Source organism: Ahaetulla prasina, chromosome 1, assembly GCF_028640845.1.
Source record: "Ahaetulla prasina isolate Xishuangbanna chromosome 1, ASM2864084v1, whole genome shotgun sequence".
Lineage (NCBI taxonomy): Eukaryota > Metazoa > Chordata > Lepidosauria > Squamata > Colubridae > Ahaetulla > Ahaetulla prasina.
The window spans coordinates 85,643,041-85,666,616 of NC_080539.1; the positions used below are offsets into that span (position 1 = coordinate 85,643,041).

Below are 23,576 nucleotides of genomic sequence, written 5' to 3' on the forward strand. Positions count from 1 at the left end.
TGGAGCCAACTGTAGTTTATTTTAGTACAAATTAAGTGTTCCATAGTGGCATAGTGGGAAGCTCACAATTATGATGGTATTACTTCTCTATCTCTGTTTCCGAGACTGATTTTTAGAAGCCCACTGCTTCTAGTTCTAGAATAATTTGATAAACCTCTACAATGGGCCTTTTCTAAGCTAAAGAACTTTACACTATGCAATCTTCCCCCAAGAACATTGAAAATCTCATTGTCCTTTCATTTGTCTCTTTTCTGAACTTTTTTCCATATTTTTTTTTTGAGGTGCACCAACCAGAACTAATGAAATATAAACCACACAGAGATCAGATAAGGTAATTTCCTCAGTCTACGGTGTTATTTACTTTTAGGAAACTTAGCTAGAATCCCGATGGTGATAATCAGCAAAATCCACGAATATCAATTTAATGTATTTGAAGACTGTAGAAACTTTTTGGAGAGGCACTTTGCAAAACATCTCTGTATCTCTCAAAAGTTTGGCAAGGCCCATTTTTGTTCTTCTAGGAATGTCTGTGCATTACACTGAAGATGCTTCCCTTGTAACTGCCACTCCATTTCACCACTGCACCTTTCCAAATAGTTTGCACAGTCCTAATCAATGTTCTCCTTTATTACCGTCTCCATTTCACAGCAATGTCGAACATATCTCTCCATTGCATCAGCTTGGTTTTTCCATTCATCCGCACCTTTGAGTTTACCCAAGTTCGCTGTACAGCTTGCATTACTTCTAGCACCGCTAGCCCCATTGCTGAAGAACAAACAAAGTAGGCGTAAGTTCAGCCCACTCACATTTATTCTCTTCATATATTGAATTGCACCATTTTTTTGAATCTCAGGCCTGCTGTGCTCAGTGAGGTTAACGTCCAGCTCAGATTGTAATTTAAGAGAAACAATGAAATACATGATAGCTGGTGTTGGATATCACTGGGCATAGCTGCCTCAATAGATTTGATACATAGAAATGACAGCCTGTAAATACTTGAATATTTTTGCATAATCTCTGAATGAACCGCACTACAAGTTGGAAGAAAGTATGTTTTATAGTTCTATATTTTAAAATAGACAAGTGTGATCATAGCAAGAGAAATGATATTCAGATTATATTTTCCTAGCTTACCTCTATGCATTCTCTTGTTTGGGAGAAATCCAACAGTCTCATATTGCATTAATGAACCCAAATGATTAGCTACACATATCATCTCTTGCACTGAGGACTTATAGTTTTCAAATTTGTGAAGCTGCACATCTCTAAAATTATAACAGAGTTTATATGAAATATCAAGAGGGTTTCTATGAAGTCATAAACAGAGAGTAAATATTAGGAATTAACCACATTAGAAACAAGGTGCAAGACCACTGACTGTCACCAAAGTAGAAGGATATTTGGCAATGTTCTTATTTATGAATATAGGTCGTCATCTACACTAAACAACCACTCTTTCTGCAACAGTCTGAATTTATGACAGTGCTGAATAAGTGGTATTTGCAACTAATCTTCATGCTTATGATGGTTGCAGAGACCCCCTGGTCATAAAATCATGATTGGGCATTTAGTGACTGGCTCACCAATATGACATTGCAGCGTCCGACAGTCACATGACTGCCATTTGGAACCTTCACTGCTGGCTTTTGATAAGCGAAGTCAATGGGAAAACCAGCAAGAGATAGCAAATGGCAATTACACGATTTTGCACTTAAGGACATCAGATGATTTGCTTAACAACAGCAACTGGAAGTGCTAGAACTGTTGCTGTTAAGCAATGCGGTCATGTGACTGTGCTTTATGATCCTATCATTTAGTAATGGAAATTCCAGTCTCAATTCCAGTCATTAAGTGAGGATTGCCTGTATATTAATAATTATCTAGCTAGACAGTTCAGTACTGTTATCTGGGATTGTTTCTTTACTAACAGGATCTTGCTTAGTCCTGCAGACTAAAGGAGTTTCAACAGCCACACATTCTTCCAACAAGCATGCAAAGCTCTCAATTTTCAAGTGCCATGTTGCTGCCAATGGATAAGAAGCTGCTTGAAAAACAATTTTCCAAGTTCTGAATGAAAGGTCAGCTTGTTTTCTGTGACAGTTTCATCAACGGGTTATAGACAAAGATGTATGTGTTTGTGTGTGTGTGTGTGTGTGTTCCAACATAGAGATATTTGATCTTCATTTCAACAATACTAATACAGGGATAAAACAAATATCATGCACCATTTACATTGTGTAGACTAATTTAAATAAACATAAATGCAAATTGTTGTTTAAGTGTGTGGTATCACCATGCTTAGTTCAAGAGATTATCTGAGGTCTTCAGAAAGAAGGTTGTAAATGTCTAGGAGTCTGGGAAGGGATTAGAAAGATAGCCAAACAACTGGGTATTTATCATTCCACTATCCAGAAAATTTCATCTGCCAGTAGAAATTATTTCAAACCATCACCAATCTGTCAGGTCATTACAGCAAGTTCAGCCTGTGAGCAGAAGGAAAAATGCTGAAAGACGTCTCTAAGTTCCCTAGAATTACATTATGTAATCCTATGGATAAACCTTGCCATTATTGATGTCAAGGTAACTAAGTCTACCATTAGAAAGAAATTGCACAAATTAGATCTACATGGGAAGGGTGCCAAGAAGAAATCTTTGCTGCTCAGAAAGAACACCAAGGCAAGACCGAAGTTTGCTCATGAACACTTATGTAAAGACCAGGACTTCCAGAATAATGCACTGTGGATAGGAAAGCAGTTATTTAGCCACAGTACAAAAACATGTTTGGTGAAAACAAAAGAGCGCATTTCACCAGAAAAACTATTAACTATAATGCATGCTGGTAGAAATGTTATAGTTTGGAGCTGCTTTGCTGTTTCAGGGCCTGGGCAGCTCATCATCCTAGAATTCTTTATTGCAGCAGAAAGTGCTTGAGGATAATGTGAGACCATCTGTCAGAAACTGAAGCTCAACTCAAAGTGGACCTTGCAATATGACAAGTGTCCTAAATATTCCAGCAAAGTCATCAAGGAATGTCTGGGAGGGGTGGGGGGGGAGAGAAATGATCAATTCTCAAATGGTCAAAATTAACCTAACCTAAATCCAAGATGCTATGGGGTAATTTGAAATAGGCTGTCTATGCAAGAAACCCCTCAAACGTCACACAGCTTAAAAAATTCCTCCCAGTCAATGCCAGAGACTGTAGACCATTGTTTCTTAACATTGGCAGCTTGAAGATGTTTGGACATCAACTCTTGGAAATATTGCTGTAGACAGTTATAAGAAATGTCAATTGGAGTTTGTTTTTGCCAAAGGGGGAAATTCCAGGCATTAAGACTAAGAGTGTACTCATTTTTTCCACAAGAGGAAATGCCAATCTGTTAATTATTTGTTCAATAAATGATTGCAAAATCAATTTTTCACAGTTTGATGTCTGGAATCTGTAAAGTTATTGACATAATTTATTTTGGGAACAGGAAATTGTAGCTACACTTGCTTTTGTAAAATTGTATTCAATTGAGCAAGACTGAAAAAAAAAGAACAATTCAAATTCTTCTTCCTCGATTTTACATGAAACAGAAAACTATGGAATTCTACAAGTTTAAAAAAAAGAATGCATAAAGATATACACCCGTTGCTCTAGATTAAATATTTAAACATTTCTAGCACAGCCTGGTAAGAAAATAGCACTTTGGTCACTCACTTTATATTTGGTTGTAGGCCTGGCTGTTCTTCATAGTCTTCTATCAAAAAAGGAAGATTCTTGACCCAGTGGTCTTTAAACTTCCCAGGAAGATCTGCATCTATGTTGTATTCTGTAACTGGAATATCAAGATGTGCATGGAGATAGCGAGAATATTCTGTGAAGAAAATGAGATACATTTTCCCTAATAAATTCTCCAAAAGTCCTCCATATGAAATTCAGCGGATATATCCCCCTCCCCTCACCCCAAAAAATTAAAGCAAGGCAATATGGTTCTTACTCATTTTATTAATATTTTAATGCCTTGTTTGGATATTTTCCCCAAACAACAGGACTGTTAGGTAGCAGAGTTTTATACAGTTGGCAAGCAACTAACGCCTTGTGTGATTTGTGAAGGTCAAACAGTTGCTAGTGGTGGTTCTCCACTCAAAATGTACTTCTATAGCCTAGGTTTTTAACTGAAGTCTTAGCTTCTTTTCATCTATATGTTAATAATTTCAATTGTCTTAAATTGTTTTATCTGCTTTGGGGGTTTTGCCAATTGCTCAGTCTTTGAAGTTAAAAAAGGTTGAATAGTAGCAGTAATACAAATTTCTAAGTAAAACATCCCATGAATGGAGAAAATATTAGAAAAATGACCAGGAAGATGATTTCACTTCTCTGGTAGTTTAGTTCTTTATTACTCACTGACCAGAAATATGTTAAATTGAAAAAGTAATTAAACCATTTATGTTTCAAATAAAATAAAATGTGGACATAACACTGCTAACTAGATCACAGAAACAAACGAAGAATATATTTTATTTTTAAAAAGTGTCCATAAAATCCAGTATTTAAATATAGAGATTTGTGTAAAAACATTAACTATATTGTTATCAGCAACTTACCCCTGAAGTATTTTACTTTCAGATATTCTGTGCTGGCTGTTTGACCAGGCAAGGGATCATTTAGCATAACTTTAGTCTGAGCTTTGATTCCTTCATAAAATTGGCCCATGGCAACATGACTAAGACCTTTCATGTACTGACATACTTCATTATATGGCTCTATTTGAAGACACCTCTAGAACATTGAAAAGGGACAATAAAAGTAAGACATGAGTAACATTTCAAATTCATCAAGTACAATTTCTTCTCTTTTAAAAAAAAAATTTTTTTTTCTCCATGAAGCTATTTCAGCAAGGCTGTTTTTCTGTTTATTTAATGTAATACGCTCATTTTTAAGGTAATTGTAGGTTGCTTGGCTCCAGAATACTTTAAGAAGCATCTCCTCGAGGTAGAATATGTGTGGTCTATGCATGAAGAGGAGAAATGATGGAGGTTCCACCCCCCATATATAGGGAAAGGGAATATGGATACAGAGGCACACCTACTCTGTTAAGGCTCCACACTCTGGGACACTTGCCCTTCCGCAAAGGAGATCAAGTTGGAGCACTGAGTAGCATTTAACCCAGCCTGGAGTGAGTTATGCTTCCCCACTCCAGGCTGAGCTACATATGGTATAGAAATGCCAAATCGGTGCCTGGAGTCTATCAGGGTCTGGATGAAATAAAACAAACTGAGATCCTATCCAGAAAGATTTGTTATCTGTCAATAAACTTCTGGGCAATCTGGTGGCACTGGTACCAGTAGTTACTTGGTGGGGTTCTGCTCCCTTTGAAAGAGGTTGCAGAGAGTCCTCGACTTACGACCACAATTGAGCCCAACATTTCGGTTGTTAGGTGAGACATGTGTTAAGTGAGTTTTGCCCCATTTTACGATCTTTCTCACCACAGTTGTTAAGTGAATCATTGTAGTTAATAAGTTAGTAGCCCAGGTAAGTGAATCTGGCTTCCCATTGACAGGTCACAAAAGGGGATCACATAACTTTGGGACACCGCAATGGTCATAAATATAAAACAGCTACCAAGCATTCGAATTTTGATTACATGATCCTGGGGATGCTGCGAAGGTCTTAAGTGTGAAAAATGGTCATAAAACATTTTTTCCCAGTGCCGTTGTAACTTTGAACAGTCACTAAGTGAACTGTTGTAAGTCGAGGACTACATCTATTTGTGACTTTGGGGTTCTTTTGGAACCACAGCTCTTTCTTACATGCCAGAATGTAGCCATAGCTAGAAAAATCCCTTGCCCAGTTCCACTTGTACATTACTTGGTGACAGTAACTCACACTTGATCCCTACTTGGCTAGACTACTGTGATGCGCTCTCTAGGAAGATGCCTTTGGAGAGGCATCAGTAGCTGCAGGTAGTGCAGGATACAGCAGCCAGATTGATTATGAATCAAATTCAATATTGCAGGATAACATCAATGTTGTTTCTTATAATCCTTTGCAGTTTCTCCACAGAGATGTTACGAACAAAAATGACAGAACTTTTATAATATACTCCAATTTTGCCAGTGCTTACCTTAAAGTTTTTCAACGCTTCATCCAAGCTTCCATGATGATAAAACATATTTCCCTTAAGTTGTATCGTCTGGACATGATTTTGATTAAGCATCAATGCCTTCTGAAAATTTTCCGCTGCAGCTTCAAAGTTACCAAGTTCCCTAATTATTTTATTGAGCAATTAGATAAAAAAGCAACAGCAAATTAGTACTTTTATCTAGTAAATTTTTTAAATGGGATTTATTAAAATAGGGCTTAAATATTCAATATTATGATTATTAAAGATAAGTTAGATTCATGACGTTTGACAGAAAAACTATAACATTTGAGACATCTAGCAAGCATTGTACCCTTGCTCAAAAATGTCCCTTTCCATAAACCCAATTTGTGAATGCTTTATTGCATTTTTTTTGCACTATGCATATTTGATGGAGAAACATTAAAGTGAAGAAAATTTTGAAGCTGCTTACCGATAAGCCTGGCCTAGACTTTTATAGGCATCTATGAAGTCTGATTTCTGCTTCAGGGCTTCTTTAAATATCTCAATAGCTTCCTGTGAAAAGCACAACACTGAACTACTTCCATTACTTCTATTCACCTTTTAGAAGAGTACATCCATATTGGATGAAAGATCGGGACAATGATTTGCTGACAGGAATTATTACGAAGTTTTAATATAAAGCAAAACATTTCAAAATATTCGTTCTTTTAGAACCTGTGTGAAACCATATCATGCAATCACTATAATACAGATTACAATGGTAAACTTAACAAAGAACTAAAATTAGAAAACGGATTAAGTGATAAAAAGATACAGACTTCTAAATTTATCTGTCAGAAATACTTGAATAGCGTATCTCAGGCACAAAAATAGAGATGACAACTTGGCCTTTTTTTAAAAAAAATGGCATAATAAATCTCAGGCACAAATTAAAATAATTCATGAAATTTCAATCAATTCAATCTTAATTCTCAACCATGCTGCAAGTAATATAGTTAAATATAAAGCAGCACAGCCAGGAATAATGAAAGCATTTTCAAGCTCATTAAGTACAATGAAAGAAAATAAGGCAGCCTGTTTATAACTGAAGTTTCAATGGTTTGTAAAGATACTGATGACGTTGCAAAAATCAAAATCAAAAGTCTAGGCCGTTAAGTGACAAATGAAAAAATAAGTGACATTAAAATGCTCCTATAAGTGAAAACAAGCATTCTTTATCCTCAGATAAATTTACAAACATGAATACAGATAATAATTCAGTATTAAACACTAGACAAGAAACAGAATTCAAGATCAGAATATGGACTTGCAAACGTGAGGTTCTAGGTTCAGCCCAAAAATTTCCAGGATATATGAACTCAAGAAACATTAAGAAAATACTTAGAAGAAACAAGAACTGGGTTGATATACACTAAGTCATGGTTTGTGTTAACCATGACTTGTTAAAAAAGTTATTGTAACCTTATGTAGTACTAAGGCAAAGCCAAATAAGCCAATTTATGGCTTAGTAATGATATGCAGTCACTGACTTTTGAAAAAACAACAACAATGGACTAAATTAAGCATACATATAAAAACAAGTCTGTTTGTCTGTTTATTTTTCTACCCCAACCATTCCCAAACAACCAATCTGAGCAGCATAATTTTAACTTTTTGCATTTGTGGAAACATAGGATAGGAATTCCATACCTTTAAAAGCCCTCTGTGAAAAAAGGATAAACCTCTGTAAAGCATAACAGTGGGCTGGTTTTTGTTCAACTCAAGAGAGTTCTGAAAATCTTCATTGGCTGTTGCATAGTCCTATTGTAGAAAAATAGCTTTCATCAGATAGAGACAAAAATCTAGAACCCATTCAAAATATATCATGCAATACTCATATTATGACTTACACAAGATTAATTCTTAAAACAGAAGCACAACTGCCAATCACACACCAACTGGCAGGACTGGCATAGGATTTTAGATGATTTTATGGGTTTTTAACTTTTAATTCGTTTTTAGGGTCTTAAAATGTATTTTAATAATTGGGCCAAATTTAAATAAGTTTTTTAGCTATTGTTTTTATTTGTATTGTATGTGTTTTGATTGTTGTTTTATATGGCTGTTAACCGCCCTGAGTCTTTCAGGAAAAGGGCGGTATACAAATTAAAATATTATTATTATTATTATTAACTAGGCAAAATTAAATTTTTAAATAAAATTAAATAGATTTCCTTAATATAAGACTTGCTGAATTCAGTTAAGTCTTATTTCCTAGTAAAAACCACTGGAATGTACTAGGAACTGCTTGTGAAAAAAAATGTGCATAAAAACAGATTGTACAACTTACCGTATATACTCGAATATAAGCCGATCCGAGTATAAGCCGAGGTCCCCAATTTTACCCCAAAAAACTGGGGTAAACTGGGGACTCGAGTATAAGCCGAGGGTGGGAAATGAGGCAGCTACCGGTCGGGAAACCTCCTCCTCAGCCGAGAAGCCTGGCGGCTCCCCCGCCCCGCCCTCTCACTGCACCGGCAGGGCTTCCCCGCGCTAATGCAAAAGCCCGCCAAGTTTGCACCATCCGGTATAATGTGAAAAAAAGAAGAAAAAAAACTCGAGATAAGCGAAAACAATCTGCATTTACAAAAATTACACTAGTAACAAAGACATTTTGTGGGAATAACCTCACTGCAACACCTAGAGGTACAAGTTATTCCTTAAACTTTTGAAATACTGAGACCTAATTCATCAAGTTTGTTTTTTACCCAAAAACTGATATACCTATGTTCTCTTTCTATACAAAAATGTTAAGTAGACTTGAACATTTGTATAAAGGCAGTATATAAATGCTTTAAATAACCAAGTAACTAAAATAGTATTTTTAAAAAGATGTCACAGCATTAAGCATTTGTTCTAAATAGTTTTCCTAAAGGAAAAAGGATTGGATTGATTCTCCTAACCTTCATAACCCATTTTTATAAGCAGACTCCTGTCAAGCCTACATGAGCTAATCTTACCGGAAGAGGTGGGTCATGTAAGGCAGGAAGAATGGAAGAGCTGTCTTATTTGGTATAGGGTCTCCCGCTGGAGCAGGGGGCTGAACTAGAAGACCGCTACATCCCTTCCAACTCTATTCTGATTAATTAACTTTGTGAACGTTTCCTAATATTATGAATGCCATAATATTTTTAATGCCTGGTTGTAGCAATAACTTTATATCAGGATGAGAATGAAGATTCAAACGGGCATCTGGGGAAGGGAGGGTCAAGTAAAGATAGTTGCTGCAGTTTCAGACTTTATGGCAGCTCCTACATTCAAGAGAATTCCTAAAAGGAGATACATTCTAAAAACATACTGAGCCTAAAGTTGGTTTCACATGTCTGGGAGCTTAATGTTCAGTACTATGAGGGACTGAAGTCTTACCTCAGAGATGAAGTAAAGAATACCTCTGTGTCGATAAAGCTGTGCTGAGTGTTTCAGCTGAATAGCTTTAGTGATATCAGTCAGTGCTTCACTAATTCGACCCAAAGATGACAGTATCTATAAATTGAGAATAATATTTTAGCCTAGCAAGGACTGGTATTTGGATTTAATCATGAATCACTAGATCATGGGGAATAAAAATTGGACCTGGACAAACATTCTGAATCTCTAACTTCTGAACAGTGCCAACCATTTCTGGTTAGTTTCATATTTGGTGACCCACAGAACACAAGTAATATTTAAATAATTCATTAACCGTGCAGTGAGAGATAGAAATTATTATTTTCCTTCCTAAAAGAAGGAAAACATTTATTTATTTCCCCATCTAAAAGAACGCTATTTAATGTTAGACAGTGATTTGGGAAGAGAAAGGCTCGGGGCTATATTGAAATGATGTATTTATTTCTGTTCCAAATACTCCAAACCCAAGTGTACAAAAATTATAAAACATGCTGCATTTGTCACACACAATTTCATATAAACAAGACGCATAAAAAGAAATTATATTTACATGTTCTTTGAAGGTTGGTTTCTTTGTACAATATTTCTAATTAAACTGGTTCTCCAGTTTACAATTTTGGTATCATCAAAGAACAGGACAGATGAAAGTGTTGCTATTTAATCAGAAATCTCTTAATGAGAGAGCCAGTTTGGTTTAGTGGTTGAGGCACCAAGCTAGAAGGTAGGAGACTGTGAGTTACTAAGCTGGGTAACTTTGAGCCAGTCACTTTCTCTCAACCAATCTATCAAACAAGGTTGATGTTTGGGGGAAATTAGGTGAAGGCAGTAGTACTGTAAAACAACAACAACATAATAATAATAATAAAAATAATAAAGGCAGGATAAAAATATTTTGTTTAAAGTAAAGAACATGGGCTGGTCACTCTTGCCTGCTAGACCCCAAATACATGACCACCACCCCTGACTATTACTCCTCCCCACCCCCAACAAATTGTCAGTATTGTTCAAGTTCAGAGCTTCTACTCTAAAGAAATTATAGGGTGTTCTTGACTTACGACTACAATGGAGCCCAACATTTCTGTTGTTAAATGAGACATTTGTTAAGTGAATTTTGTCCCATTTTACGACCTTTTTTGCCACAGTTGTTAAGTGAATCTGATTTCTCCATTGACTTTGCTTGTCAGAAGGTTACAAAAAGTGATCCCATGTCCCCAGGACACTGCAACTGTCATAAATCTGAATCAGTTGCCAAGCATCTGAATTTCGATCACTTAACCATGGGGATGCTATCATAGTCATAATTCATAAGTCATCTTTTTTTCAGTGCCACTTTAACTTCAAACGATCACTAAATGAACTGCTGTAAGTTGAGGACTACCTGTAGTCTTTCAGGCATTTTTTCTCAGTAACAGTACTGCTTATTGAATGCTTTTTCTACTCTCTCTGATTTATCTTGCCATTTTGGTTCTGCCTTATTATACATGCAGGATTCTTCATAGACTAAGCTAAGTAGAATGTCCAGGAGGAACTTTCTGCCTGGTTCCTCCAGCATCAGAATAGCTCTTTTGTGCTACTTAGGACGTATCTGTTTGTTAATAAGATTTTATGCTGTCATTTAAAAATATTTGGCAAACAATTATTCTTAATGACAAAACTAGAGCAAGTGTTTTCTTCTTTACAGAATAGCATCATGATTCCTGTTTCATTTTTTAACGAAAAAAGACCAAGAGGTTCCTCTTGTGCTCCAGCAGTTTGGAAATCCCTTATTTATTTTATCTTGTATTTATTATCACATTTGTAAGACTGACCATCTATCCATAAAACGCTGCACAGCAAACATACCATATAATAGAACAATAATGGTTCACATCCTTTTAATTAAAACACAAAATACCTACACTATACATCCAAGCCAAAACTCCCAAAATAACAATCTAACCATTTCTTTTCATAATCAGTTTGAGGCAATCTTCAGTTTGGTTTAAATGAAGAATTGGGATGGAGGTAAGGACTGATTTTCTCCCAGCACTGACCCATTAACCTACTCTCCTATGTTTTTTAAGGTGTCATTATTTTAGTTTATATAGTGATATTGTATATGGTATTTCTGTAAATAGCTGAGAGATACAAAACTACAATAGTTTTAAACATGTAATAAATACCAAGGTAAACTATATACCTCAGTATGCTCAGCTGCAAAATAATTATAATACATTGTTTGAATGCCTTTAATGTATTGAAGATTAATATTGGGAGAAAATAACTTTAGCTGATTCCCAACTTCTCTGTTAGACTCTGCCTATTTTTCATCCAAACAATTCTCACTATCCTTAATCTATTGATAGTTGTATAGGATACTGTGTAACCAAAGCTGAATAAACACTATTACCCTTTGAATTAAATAGATGGCATAAACTGCACACAGAAGTTACACTTCATTTAAGGCAATAGTTTTCAACAATAAAGAACTTTCAATAATTTAAACATGAGAAAAAATATAGACATCAGAATATTTTTAAACAGGAAAAGTACCTCTGCTCGTTGTTCAAACACTTCAGGATGATCTGGTGCCAGATTAATTACTCTGTTTAGTTCAAACAAAGCAAGCTCAGCATTTTTTATATCCTGGAAAATAATGGATATAAGTTTTGCTATATTTAGTTTATCAAAGTGAAGTTAGGTTCAGAGGGTTTAGAATGAACAACACCAAAGGCATCAAACCAACTGCTTTCATATATAAGTAAAAGAAAGGAGCTTTTGATATGACAAATATAGCTCAATGATCCATTGAAATAGTTCTTTTTTATATCCATTGTCAACAATATTTTGAAGATGAAAGTAATGTTGCTTCCCTCTAAGTCTTTGGTTACAGAATTAGAGTTCCTGGGCTCACTGGGTCATTACCAACAGATTGTCCATATATACTTTGAAATCAGAAACTAGGTTAAACAATTATTTTGATTGTGTAAAAGAAAAAGAGTGCATAAAATATGGCTGTTTCTATAGCAATGCCATACCAGTTTCAAATTCAAGGCAGCAGAGGATCCCACTCTGCACCAAGTCAAAAGACCATCTTTTCACACAGAGATAACAGAACTGTAATCTGAAAGCATTCTGCATTTTCTTTTGGACTCCTAAAAGAACTACATATGCAAATATTTTTGGATTATTTTACATAGCCTCCCCCCTTTTTTTTGCTAATTTATTCTACTTTATTTAAAGCCTCAATGTTAATTCAATATTGATCAACAAAGAGAATACTTACCACATAAACTTGAAATTATACTGATTCAGGAATTACTTATTAAATTTAAAACAACTGTGACTGGGTGGCTTACAAAGTTAAAAATCCAGAAAAAAATAAAAAACTTAACCAAAAAGTAACCACATATTGATTAACCATAAAAATGATAAAAATATTAAAAAACACAAAAACATAGCTGCAGGAGAACACCATTAATTTTTCTAACAGTACAAGCACTTACCAGACTCCCTACCAAGACCACTGGATTCCCCAGGCCAGATGACAATGCCATGTCTCCAGGATCTCCTGGAAGGCCAACAAGATCAGAGCCAATCTCAAAGGGATGCGATCTTCCAAACTGCAATAACGTTGGCCTAGGCCATTTACAAGCCAAAATGAAAACTGAGGCTTTTCCCAAGGATTTCAGCAGAACTGCCCTATTATGGATCTGCTGATGCACATCTGCTGATGCACAATCAGTTAATGCAGTGCTTCACAAAACCCTTGACTGAAGTATGTTTCAAGTCTGAAAGAGCCATTTTGACCTGACTTGAAATGTTCTGGGCACCCCTAAGTATGGCTGTGAACAATAAGCTTTTCTGAGTTTGGAACACTCCCAGAATAGTTGGAAATATCACAATATTTCCAGTAAACACAGAATAATCCATTTCAAACTTCAAACATTTTGAATTCACAAGAGTTTACATACGTCCAAGAAAATGCACTCAGTAATTAGTGTCAGCTGCTTCAAATATATTAACTACTCACATGTTGCCTTTTCTTTCCATATGCTATCCCTTGCCCATAAATTGCACTGATGAGCTCTGGTTGTTCCTAAGCAGAGTAAAGTAAAATAGACTTTAGATAACTGTGATGCATATATTTTAGCAGCAAATTCTACAACCATTTAACACAAACTAAAAAATAAATAAATCCATCCATGATATCTCCATTTACAGATGAGTCCAGAACTACTTTTGCTCATGTTGATAAAATTAGCTTTAATTTTAAGGGCTTTCATAAAAAATTTTTTTATTTTCATAATTTTCCTGTGCTATTAATACAACAATATGATATAATAAGACAGTAATAAATTATTATAGATACAGCTTACAGTGATTTAAGTAACCTTGTATCTCTTCTAGAAAACTCCAGTTATTGAGCAAATTACAGGTAATTGTCACTTAATTACTGTCCTGTTTAGTGACCGTTCAAAATTACAACAGTGCTGAAAAAGTAACTTTATGACAGGTCTTCATAGTTACAAGTGTCACAATGTCTCCACCGTCATGTGATTGAGATTTGGACACGTTGCAAGTAGCAGGCATTTACAACTGTCACAATGCCCCAGGATCACTTGATCGCCATTTGCAAACTTCACAGCTGGCTTCCAACAAGCAAAGTCAACGGAGAAGCCAGCAGTTAAATTGCAAGTCCACATAGTGTCTCACTTAATAACCATGGGTGATTTGCTTAACCACATGACGTCTCACTTAATAACACTGCTTAGAAACAGACTTGTCCCAGTTGTGAGTGTTAAGCAAATACTAACCTGTAAGTCTCAAGTGTTTTGCAATCAGCTGATCAAAGATGTTTCACAGCTGTTGAGGATTGTGATCTGCACTCCAGCAGTGACATTATATGTATGGATATGCATATACCAAATGACTTATTTGCCAGTGCTGTCACCCTTGATACTCTAAATCAGGGGTGTCAAACTCAAGGCCTGCAGGCTGGATTGGTCCTGTGGGGTACTTAGATCTGGCCTGTGGGGTTGCCCTGGAAATAGCAAAGGACTGGCCTGCCATGCCTCTGCCAGTTAAAACGGAGCCCACAAAGGTCAAACACAACTCTGATGTGACCCTCAATGAAATCAAGTTTGACACCTCTGCTCTAAATGGTTGTGTACTTCTAATGTCAAAAGCAACAATAGATTCATATATGATATTTTCAATGACACTTATTTAAACAAAAAGACTTTCCTTTCATTCTCTCCTAAATTTGAAATAATAATAATAATAATAATAATAATAATAATATTTTAATTTTTATACCGCCCTTCTCCCGAAGGACTCAGGGCGGTGAACAGCCAATAAATGCCCTGTAACTCCAAATAAATCTTTAAATTCTACTGCAGATGATTTGGTATAAATGGATACTTCAACTGCACAAGTAAAAACTGTTTTCATTAGAAAGATGTCACTGGATTTCACCCACAAAAATTATTTCCTATAATTTTCTTTGAGCCATATTTTTCCCTGACTGAATACAAGCAGTTCTAGCACACAATGTATTTTGACCAAATATGAGAATGTATTACATTTTAAATGCTAATTCAACCATAAAAGCCTATGTTTTGCATATTAAGTTTATATTACCCTCTGTTACTCTTCTCCAAGGAAGGAGCTGTCTTTTTGGAGAAACTTTTACTAAAGTTGAATAAAAATGTAAAAAAGTTACCTGAAGCATTGTTGAAAAGTGGTGTATTGCTTCCTCATAAAGGCCATTGCCAATCAGTACATAAGCAATAGCTGTCAAAATAATTTTTTAAGTTATTAAGGCAAGCTTCTGTAAATTACACATTTGTCACATATAAGAATTGCTGAAAATCCCACAAGGAACAAAACTGTAAATCCTGAAAATCTAATACTGAGATGATCCAATTTTGTGATCAAACTCCGCTGTGCAATAGTCAATAAATATACTAATCAAAGAATAGAATAGAATAGAATTTTTATTGGCCAAGTGTGATTGGACACACAAGGAATTTGTCTTGGTGCATATGCTCTCAGTGTACATAAAAGAAAAGATACGTTCATCAAGGTACAACATTTACAACGCAATTGATGGTCAATATATCAATATAAATCATAAGGATTGCCAGCAACAAGTTATAGTCATACAGTCATAAATGGAAAGAGATTGGTGATGGGAACTATGAGAAGATTAATAGTAGTGCAGATTCAGTAAATAGTTTGACAGTGTTGATGGAATTATTTGTTTAGCAGAGTGATGGCCTTCAGGAAAAAACTGTTCTTGTGTCTAGTTGTTCTGGTGTGCAGTGCTCTATAGCGTCGTTTTGAGGGTAGGAGTTGAAACAGTTTATGTCCAGGATGCGAGGGGTCTGTAAATATTTTCACGGCCCTCTTCTTGATTCGTGCAGTATACAGGTCCTCAATGGAAGGCAGGTTGGTAGCAATTATTTTTTCTGCAGTTCTAATTATCCTCTGAAGTCTGTGTCTTTCTTGTTGGGTTGCAGAACCGAACCAGACAGTTATAGAGGTGCAAATGACAGACTCAATAATTCCTCTGTAGAACTGAATCAGCAGCTCCTTGGGCAGTTTGAGCTTACTGAGTTGGCGCAGAAAGAACATTCTTTGTTGTCCTTTTTTGATGATGTTTTTGATGTTAGCTGTCCATTTTAGATCTTGCGATATGATAGAACCTAGAAATTTGAAGGTTTCTACTGTTGATACTGTGTTGTCTAGTATTGTGAGAGGTGGAAGTATGGAGTAATAGAGATGTCTAAATATAATACTATCTTGTAAGTAAAATATTAATGTGTTGCTTGCATAAGACTTGCTGTCCATGAATGAATCACATGCAATAATCTGCCTCAGCATAATACCACTTCCTATAAAAGAAGTTCTTGTTCATAAAATGGGGAAAGAGAAAAAAGTGATTTTCACTTTCTTCTTTTATTCTACTGCTCTTTGTAGTCTCCATAACTTTGCTTCAAAATTATGGGAACCCTCTCAATCAACATAAAGTGGATATAGAGAGATAATATTTATATGAATCAAATCAAATTATTTTATTATGGTCTTTTACCTGCCTTTAAAGTAGGAAAAGTTAAAAAGGTGGGTACAGCAATACACTATCAGGGAAAAGGGAATATGATAAGACAGTAGCAGAATATATCTAATTTTAAAAATTGTGTAATTCTATGATTTGATGGAGATGTTTGGCTACATCTCTATCAAGATGTCTGAGTGTAGAGTTAGCATCCCTTAAAAAGTTAAAAAAAAATAACCGTAAAATTTATCAGTATGATCCTCAAATTTATAATTTATAAACAAATGAGGAGTTCAAAAAGAACGCTGTATGAGGACAGGAGCGTAAGCTTCTATGTCCCTGGATCCATAGGAACGAAGTCTCTGTATATAAGGAATTCCATGAAATATTGTTGATAGCAATGCAGAAGGGAGGAGATCAAGCTGGACTCTGAAAGGGCCCATATATATTTGCTTAAAGTAAAAGATTGTATAAATATCCTGCAGAAGAATAAGATGGTTACCTAGCATTTTGCAGTAGAATTCAGGTGAACTGGTGATATCATTTTGCAATCAATGTCTCTAATTCTTACATTTATTATTGATTTGGTGCTCTCAAGTCTTAATTGGCATGAATATTCAGGAGAGAGGTCAAGACTGTACCTGTCAAGTTCTTGACAGGTACAGTGTCAATGAGATTGGTAGCTGTCTTACAACAGTAAAGGCAACAGGCTTGTAGGGACAAACATGATTCTGAATCCTGAGATTAGAATCCTAGTCTGAGCCTTAATGCTTGGCATCTTAGTTTCAATCCTCAATACTGCATTAGTGGTGCATATTGGAGTACTGAACGAAGTCCTAAAGAAATTTGATTGATTTCATACAGATTTTTAGAAATGCCAAGTTGTATCCTATATAATATTTTTGCAACTATTTTAATCATAAACAGTTTGATTGATACTGAAATGTAATTTAGCTCTTACTGCCTATAAAATTTTGTTACTGCTGGCACAATTTTTGGTCTATGGAAATGGCATAATTTACTTGAACTTAAGAGTCCTGAACTGAAATATTATGCCCAAATATTTAAAACATCTGACTTGCTCTAGTTCATGAGAATTGATTGTCCACATGCCTTTGTCTTTTGTTGGAAAAAATTAAAACCCTAGATTTATCATAGTTAACTAACTGTTCCTCAATACAGTAAGATGGCAGAGTTCTTTATGCTGCTTCATGCCTACAGATGACAATGAGAAAACTGTATCTTCAGCATAGAGTAGAATTGGGAGATGTTTAACAGCTAATTTAAGCCCATGGATATCAACTTTATAAAAGGTTTACATCCTTATTGACAAGCTGAATAAAATCAGAAAGATCCCCTTCTCAGTTACATCTTTCTCTAAGGCCAGTTTTATCATATATTTCATAGATTAGGAGTAAGAGACTTTTGTCTATAAAGGATCTGCTCAAAATGTCCCAGAATCTCGAAACATCATCAAATGCTGTCCAGAAGTCAATGACGGCTGCATATAGATTCAGGACAGAGAGGTTTGTATATTTCTCTGCCAGATGTTGAAGCACTAGGCCCATGATGGCGAACCTATGCCACACATTTATTTTTATTTATTTTATTTTTCAAATTTATATACCGCCCTATCTCCCTAAGGACTCAGGGCGGTTCACAGGCAGTTAAAATACATATAAATACAAATTAAAAAACAACAATTAAAAAACTTATTCTATTGCCGAATTTAAAAAACAATATAAATAATAAAAAAAACCTTAAAACCAATAACTTTAAAATCTAATCCAGTCCCGCGCAGATGAATAAGTGCGTTTTAAGCTCGCGACGAAAGGTTCGGAGGTCCGGAAGTTGACGAAGCCCGGGGGGGAGTCCGTCCCAGAGGGTGGGAGCCCCCACAGAGAAGGCCCTTCCCCTGGGTGTCGCCAGACGGCACTGCCTAGCTGACGGCACCCTGAGGAGTCCCTCTCTGTGGGAGCGCACGGGTCGGTGAGAGGTATTTGGTAGCAGTAGGCGGTCCCGTAAATAGCCCGGCCACATGCCAGAGATGACACACCGAGCCCTCTCTGTGGGCACGCTCACCAGCTACTCTTCTGGATTCCGTTACGCGCATGTATAATGACTAGTTGGTCCGGTGCGTGTGCGCAACGGCCAGCTACTCTCTTCTGGGTTCTGGTGAACTCCAGTTTTGGAACTCAGTGCTGAAAAGGTTAACCATCACTGCACTAGGCAATGCTCTATATCAGATCATTCTGGCTGAAACCCTGCTTGTTCTCAGTTGATTATTCTCTCATCTATTACCCAAGTTTGGAGTCTGCCATATAATTTACTAATGATGATCAATAAACTAATTGGCCTATAATTATGTGTCATTTTTATCATCCTTTTTATAAAAGGGAACAATTACAGTCCCTCCCAGCCTGCTGTGATCTTAGTGTATGAATGAAAAGAAAAGACAATACAGGGCCCCCCAATTGGGTTGGATTTAATTAGCTCGGGGGTGGCATTGTAGAGTCACTCTCAGGGACTTTACCCACATTAAACTGGTTAATGAGATCTTTTTAGTTTCTTGCATGTACTTGGGGGGTCACTGAAATACTGAGAATAAAGATATATCCAGAGTGTGTTACAGTGTGGATCACAATAAAGGGCTTGGAAGTGATATATCTAGGTATGACAGAGGATACTACATGCAATTGTGTGATGCCATTGCAGAAACCATTTGTTACAATATGCCAGAATAGGGAAGGGTGGTGTTTGGTTTTTTTTGACAGAATTTTATATTATTTTTCTTCTCCTTTAAAATTTAGGTAGAATGTGGTGAACCTGCCTTCAGAGAGGTAGCATAGCATTCCAATAATGCTGCTTTGGCAGCACTGCCTTTGTTATAAAAGGTTGGCGCTTAGCTCTGAGATCAAGATACACATCAAATATGTTGCTGCTTTCTGAGATAGTTGGGTCTGAATGTGCCCCAAAGTTACAGGGGGTTAAAAAGTATGCACTTCCTTTCTCTGAAATTAAACCATTGGGCTATTTCATCTCCAAAAGATCCATTCCATCTGAATCCACCATTCAGGTAATTCCATACGGAAGTGAAAATCACACCTTTTAACACAAAGCAGAACACTGATAAAAAAAATTGGTGAACTTTTTTTACAGACAAGAGATTAAAAAACTATTTGGAACATGGCCTCATATAAGTTATGAGAACATCATTGTGATGATGAAAGAAAAGGCTTATGAAATTTATATGGAACAATATTGGTCCAAATTAGCCTTATTTCATGGAGTGCTCATTCTACTGGTGTTTGGCATCCATTCGGATACAATACTGTTGAATAAATGTGATTAAATTCAGTAGGATATAAGATTGTGCTTTTAATCTTTAAAGTATCCACAAAACTGTTGTTCTAGCCAAACAGACAAAGTAAGTTTCAAATCAATATTTCATACTGAACTCTTGTCCCATGAACACATCTAGAAGTGGATAAAGTGAAATATTTCACTGCTAGCTTTAGCTCATGCTACTTTTTAACAAAATAAATCACACCTTAAGACATGGTGATCTATGGGGGTGTGTTTCTTCCTGCTCAGTTCTCTTACAAATGAAACTAATTTAGAAAATACTCATATTGTCTCTTACCTAATTCTTCATTTGTATAGTCATCATCTGTAGCAAATGGAATTTTTTTCCCTTTGGCAAGTATTTTTGCTTGGCTCTGAAAAAAATGTTTTATGCATTAAATTAACAACTTCAACCAAAAGTTATAGAATAATTATACTGCAAATTGTTTTCAGGATTCTTTATCCTGAACATAATGAATAAACTTACCAAAAGTTTTTCTGTTGTACAAGAAAGCAGAGGTTCACAAGATGAAGACCCTTGTAGATCACAGTCTGAATCATGAAAGTGCAAAACAGATATGTCTAAAATGGAAATGTTGTAACTGTTAATTGGTACATTCACCTTACAACATTAAGAGCAAGTTAAATAGAGTAGATACAGAAAGAGCATTTCTATACTAATTATTCCAATACCGAATAACATCTTAATTGCAAGTTTATCACAGTAGATTAGCTCCATGAAAGAACAAACTTACTATTGCCCTCACACAGATCTTTAAAATATTCATTTCAATAAGTACTCAATTAATTTTTATTCCAAAACATTCCCCACTTTTATTTTTAATTTTATTCATTCTTTATTCTTCTTAACATACTTCAAAATACTTTTATCTCCATCATGATATGGATGTTCTCAATTTCTTTTAATCATAATTGACCATGTTCTTTGCAATTCTTTCATATACATTATTCAAAATATTTTTTCACCCTCATTTTTGCAGCAATCTTATATGAGGGGTCATGCTGGGCTGTCAACCAGAAGGTTGGCGGTTTGATACCCAAACACTGTGCAACAGGGTGAGCTCCCATTCTTGTCCCAGCTCCTGCCAACCTTGCAATTCAAAAGCATTATATGCAAATGCATATAAATAGATAGATACCAATTTGATGGGAAGGTAGGAAGGTAACAGCATTTGTACACTTCAGTATATTTAGACATGCTAGCTACATGACCATGGAAGCATCTTCAGACAATGCTAGCTCCCTCAGCTAGGAACATGACTAAGCACGGCAAACCTTTACAACCTTTCCCCTGCTCAGTCATGTTCCTTTAATCTTTACCTAAGATTAACCTTTAATCTTACATGAATGTTTTCCTTTCATAGCCTTCTCCACTTTATACTTCCAATTATTGTTTTTCATACATCCAATTACATTGAAATTCCAGACACTTCTGCAGCTGTCCTTAACCATAATTCTGTTTGCTGCTCCAACTTCCACATTCTCTTTCACAACTTCCAAATTCTTACAGTCTTTTGGGAAGAGTAATCTAGTAATACTTTTTCATAAAGGACCCACTTTCTTTTCTTGCAGTTGTTCCATTTTTATTCTTGGTTTTTTCATTATTTTCCTTTTCTTCCAAAGATTCATTCAACACTATGAAAATGCTCTGTCCCACATTCAGAACTATTATTGTGTCCCTCATAAATTATCTCTTTCATCATAATCAATTATCCTTTAAGTTTATATCCAGTCTTTTGCCATGTATATGTATGAATAAACATATGCTTAAATCATACAGAATCCAGAACAAAGTGTTTCTAAGTGATTCTCACTCATTTTAATTTATTCTAGAGTCCCTGAATGGCCTGATCACTGTTTTCTGTTCTCTCTGATTTGTTCATCACACTTAACAGAATACATTTTTCTTCTGATAAACATCTCTGGTTCTTCTATTATCATTCATAAAAGAATAACATGCCACTACCACCAATCTAGTTCCAAGCTGAAGGGCACAATCAAGTAGAAAAAATCACAAAGACTTCAATTTCCATCCCTTTCCTATTAATGAATTCACTGAGGTGTAGTCTCTTTAAATGTTTTGCATCCCTCCTCCTTAGTCTTTTGCAATCTGGACTGAGCTGCCATTTATGAAGTAAGATACTAACAAATTCCTCTCTCATTTGTTGAATGTTATGTCTAGAGTTCCTCCCATTTCTTTCTCAACCACTTCACAATTTCTCATACCTCACTGGTCTAGAATAGCTAGAGAAAGCCCTAGGGAAGAATCGTAGGAGTCTAGTAAATAAACAAACAAACAAAAATAATAATTTTCCTTCAGATAACCTGATCAAAGCTATTAAGCAGGTTTTTTAGGTCAAACGTAGTATCTTGAATTGATCCAGAAAGGTGTCATCACCGATAAGAAAATATATTGAGGGATCCCAAACAATTAACAGAACTGGATTCCCAATCTCACTTTATCAAAAGAGGGCATTTAAGGTGATATCTGCCAAGCCAAGCCTAAAGCCAAGGTAAAGAAAATCAGTCTTGAAATGATCAGTTCAAGTATAGCACTACAAAAAGTGGTGTTAGCATCCAGCCTACAACTGTTTTTAATCTTCCCAATTCAGGTAAGTTTTCATCACAGCAGCCTAATCATCTCTTTTGAAGAAGTTACTACCACTACTTCCTTCAAAAAGGCATTTCCAACTCCTTATAGACTCAACAACCAATCTTCTCTCTTTTACTCTCCCAACTCCAAGGAAGGGCTAAAGTCAAACCCAATTTGACTAACTATCCTGTCTTCATCAAGCCTACTAACCAAAACTCATGCCACACAACTGACCGAGCCAGCAAAATCCATTAACTGCCTTGTCTAAGGTTATTGTCACGGGTGCAATCCCATTTATCTTCCAATCTCCTACAACTGGCCATCTCATCCTTAGAAGGGTGCAATTCCCTTACCGGGACAAGATGGCATTTCAGCCCCTAGACTAGAAGAGGAGCTTGTTCGAACTATCTCCGAGCTCCTGTTGGATTCCAGCCCCTCTTCAGACCTCATGCACTGCAGCCCAAACTTGGCAACTTTTAAGGTATGTAGACTTCAGTTTCCAGGATTCCCCAGGCAGCAAGAGAATTCTGGGAGTTGAAGTGCACACACCTTAAAATTACCACCTTTGAAAAACACTGATGGAGTCATTCCCTGACTGCTGAATTTTTGGGTTAGACGACGCACTCCACTATGAACTCGCCGTTTTTGCAGTCGAAACCGACTTTCCCACCAGAAGCTGCCCGGTCCCTCCGGCTCCTTCTTTCTCCTCCTTACTCACCACCGTCTCCCGCAATTGCCGCGTATTGCTGCTCCCCATCCCAATCAGCCTCCCAAAGCCCCGGGCAGCAACTGCTCCCTTGCTGGTGGCGCAGAGACAATGAGGGGTACTGTTCAGCCAGAACCAGCAACGGCCGGATAACCGCCACCAGCGTCCACAAGAGCTTCAGCGCCGTTGCAACGCTCGGCCACGAGCCCCGAGCGCCGCAAGTAGGTGCCATCTTCCCACCACGCCTGCGCAGATTAATCTACCTTTTTTTTCGCGTTTCCCTCCCTCGGAGTCCCGACAACTTAGCGGGCGAGCGAGTTGTTTTCTGGGAATTGTAGTTCTTCTGTCCGGAGTTCT

The 23,576-nt window shown here is 36.4% G+C and overlaps 1 protein-coding gene across 5 annotated transcripts in view; it reads right to left on the bottom strand.

Annotated features, from left to right (window-relative positions):
• The window catches only part of TTC13 (tetratricopeptide repeat domain 13), a 36,465-nt gene extending 13,008 nt beyond the window's left edge, over positions 1-23,457 (bottom strand). For 3 of the 5 annotated variants that reach the window (XR_009153216.1, XM_058166972.1, XM_058166964.1), the window contains exons 1-14: positions 23,232-23,457; positions 20,387-20,481; positions 20,198-20,273; positions 15,220-15,290; positions 13,528-13,593; positions 12,048-12,140; positions 9,495-9,611; positions 7,779-7,889; positions 6,559-6,641; positions 6,108-6,249; positions 4,588-4,762; positions 3,701-3,857; positions 1,135-1,265; positions 633-765 (exon numbers count right to left, since the gene is read on the bottom strand). Coding sequence is in view for 4 of the 5 variants with exons in the window: in XM_058166972.1 (XP_058022955.1) it covers positions 633-765; positions 1,135-1,265; positions 3,701-3,857; positions 4,588-4,762; positions 6,108-6,249; positions 6,559-6,641; positions 7,779-7,889; positions 9,495-9,611; positions 12,048-12,140; positions 13,528-13,593; positions 15,220-15,290; positions 20,198-20,273; positions 20,387-20,481; positions 23,232-23,451 (1,670 nt within the window). In the remaining variant the exon portion in view is untranslated. Of the gene's footprint in view, positions 1-632; positions 766-1,134; positions 1,266-3,700; positions 3,858-4,587; positions 4,763-6,107; positions 6,250-6,558; positions 6,642-7,778; positions 7,890-9,494; positions 9,612-12,047; positions 12,141-13,527; positions 13,594-15,219; positions 15,291-20,197; positions 20,274-20,386; positions 20,482-21,477; positions 23,141-23,231 lie in introns of those variants that run through there. The other 2 variants (XM_058166980.1, XM_058166994.1) reach the window with 2 other exon arrangements.
• Between the last annotated feature and the right edge of the window lie 119 nt (positions 23,458-23,576).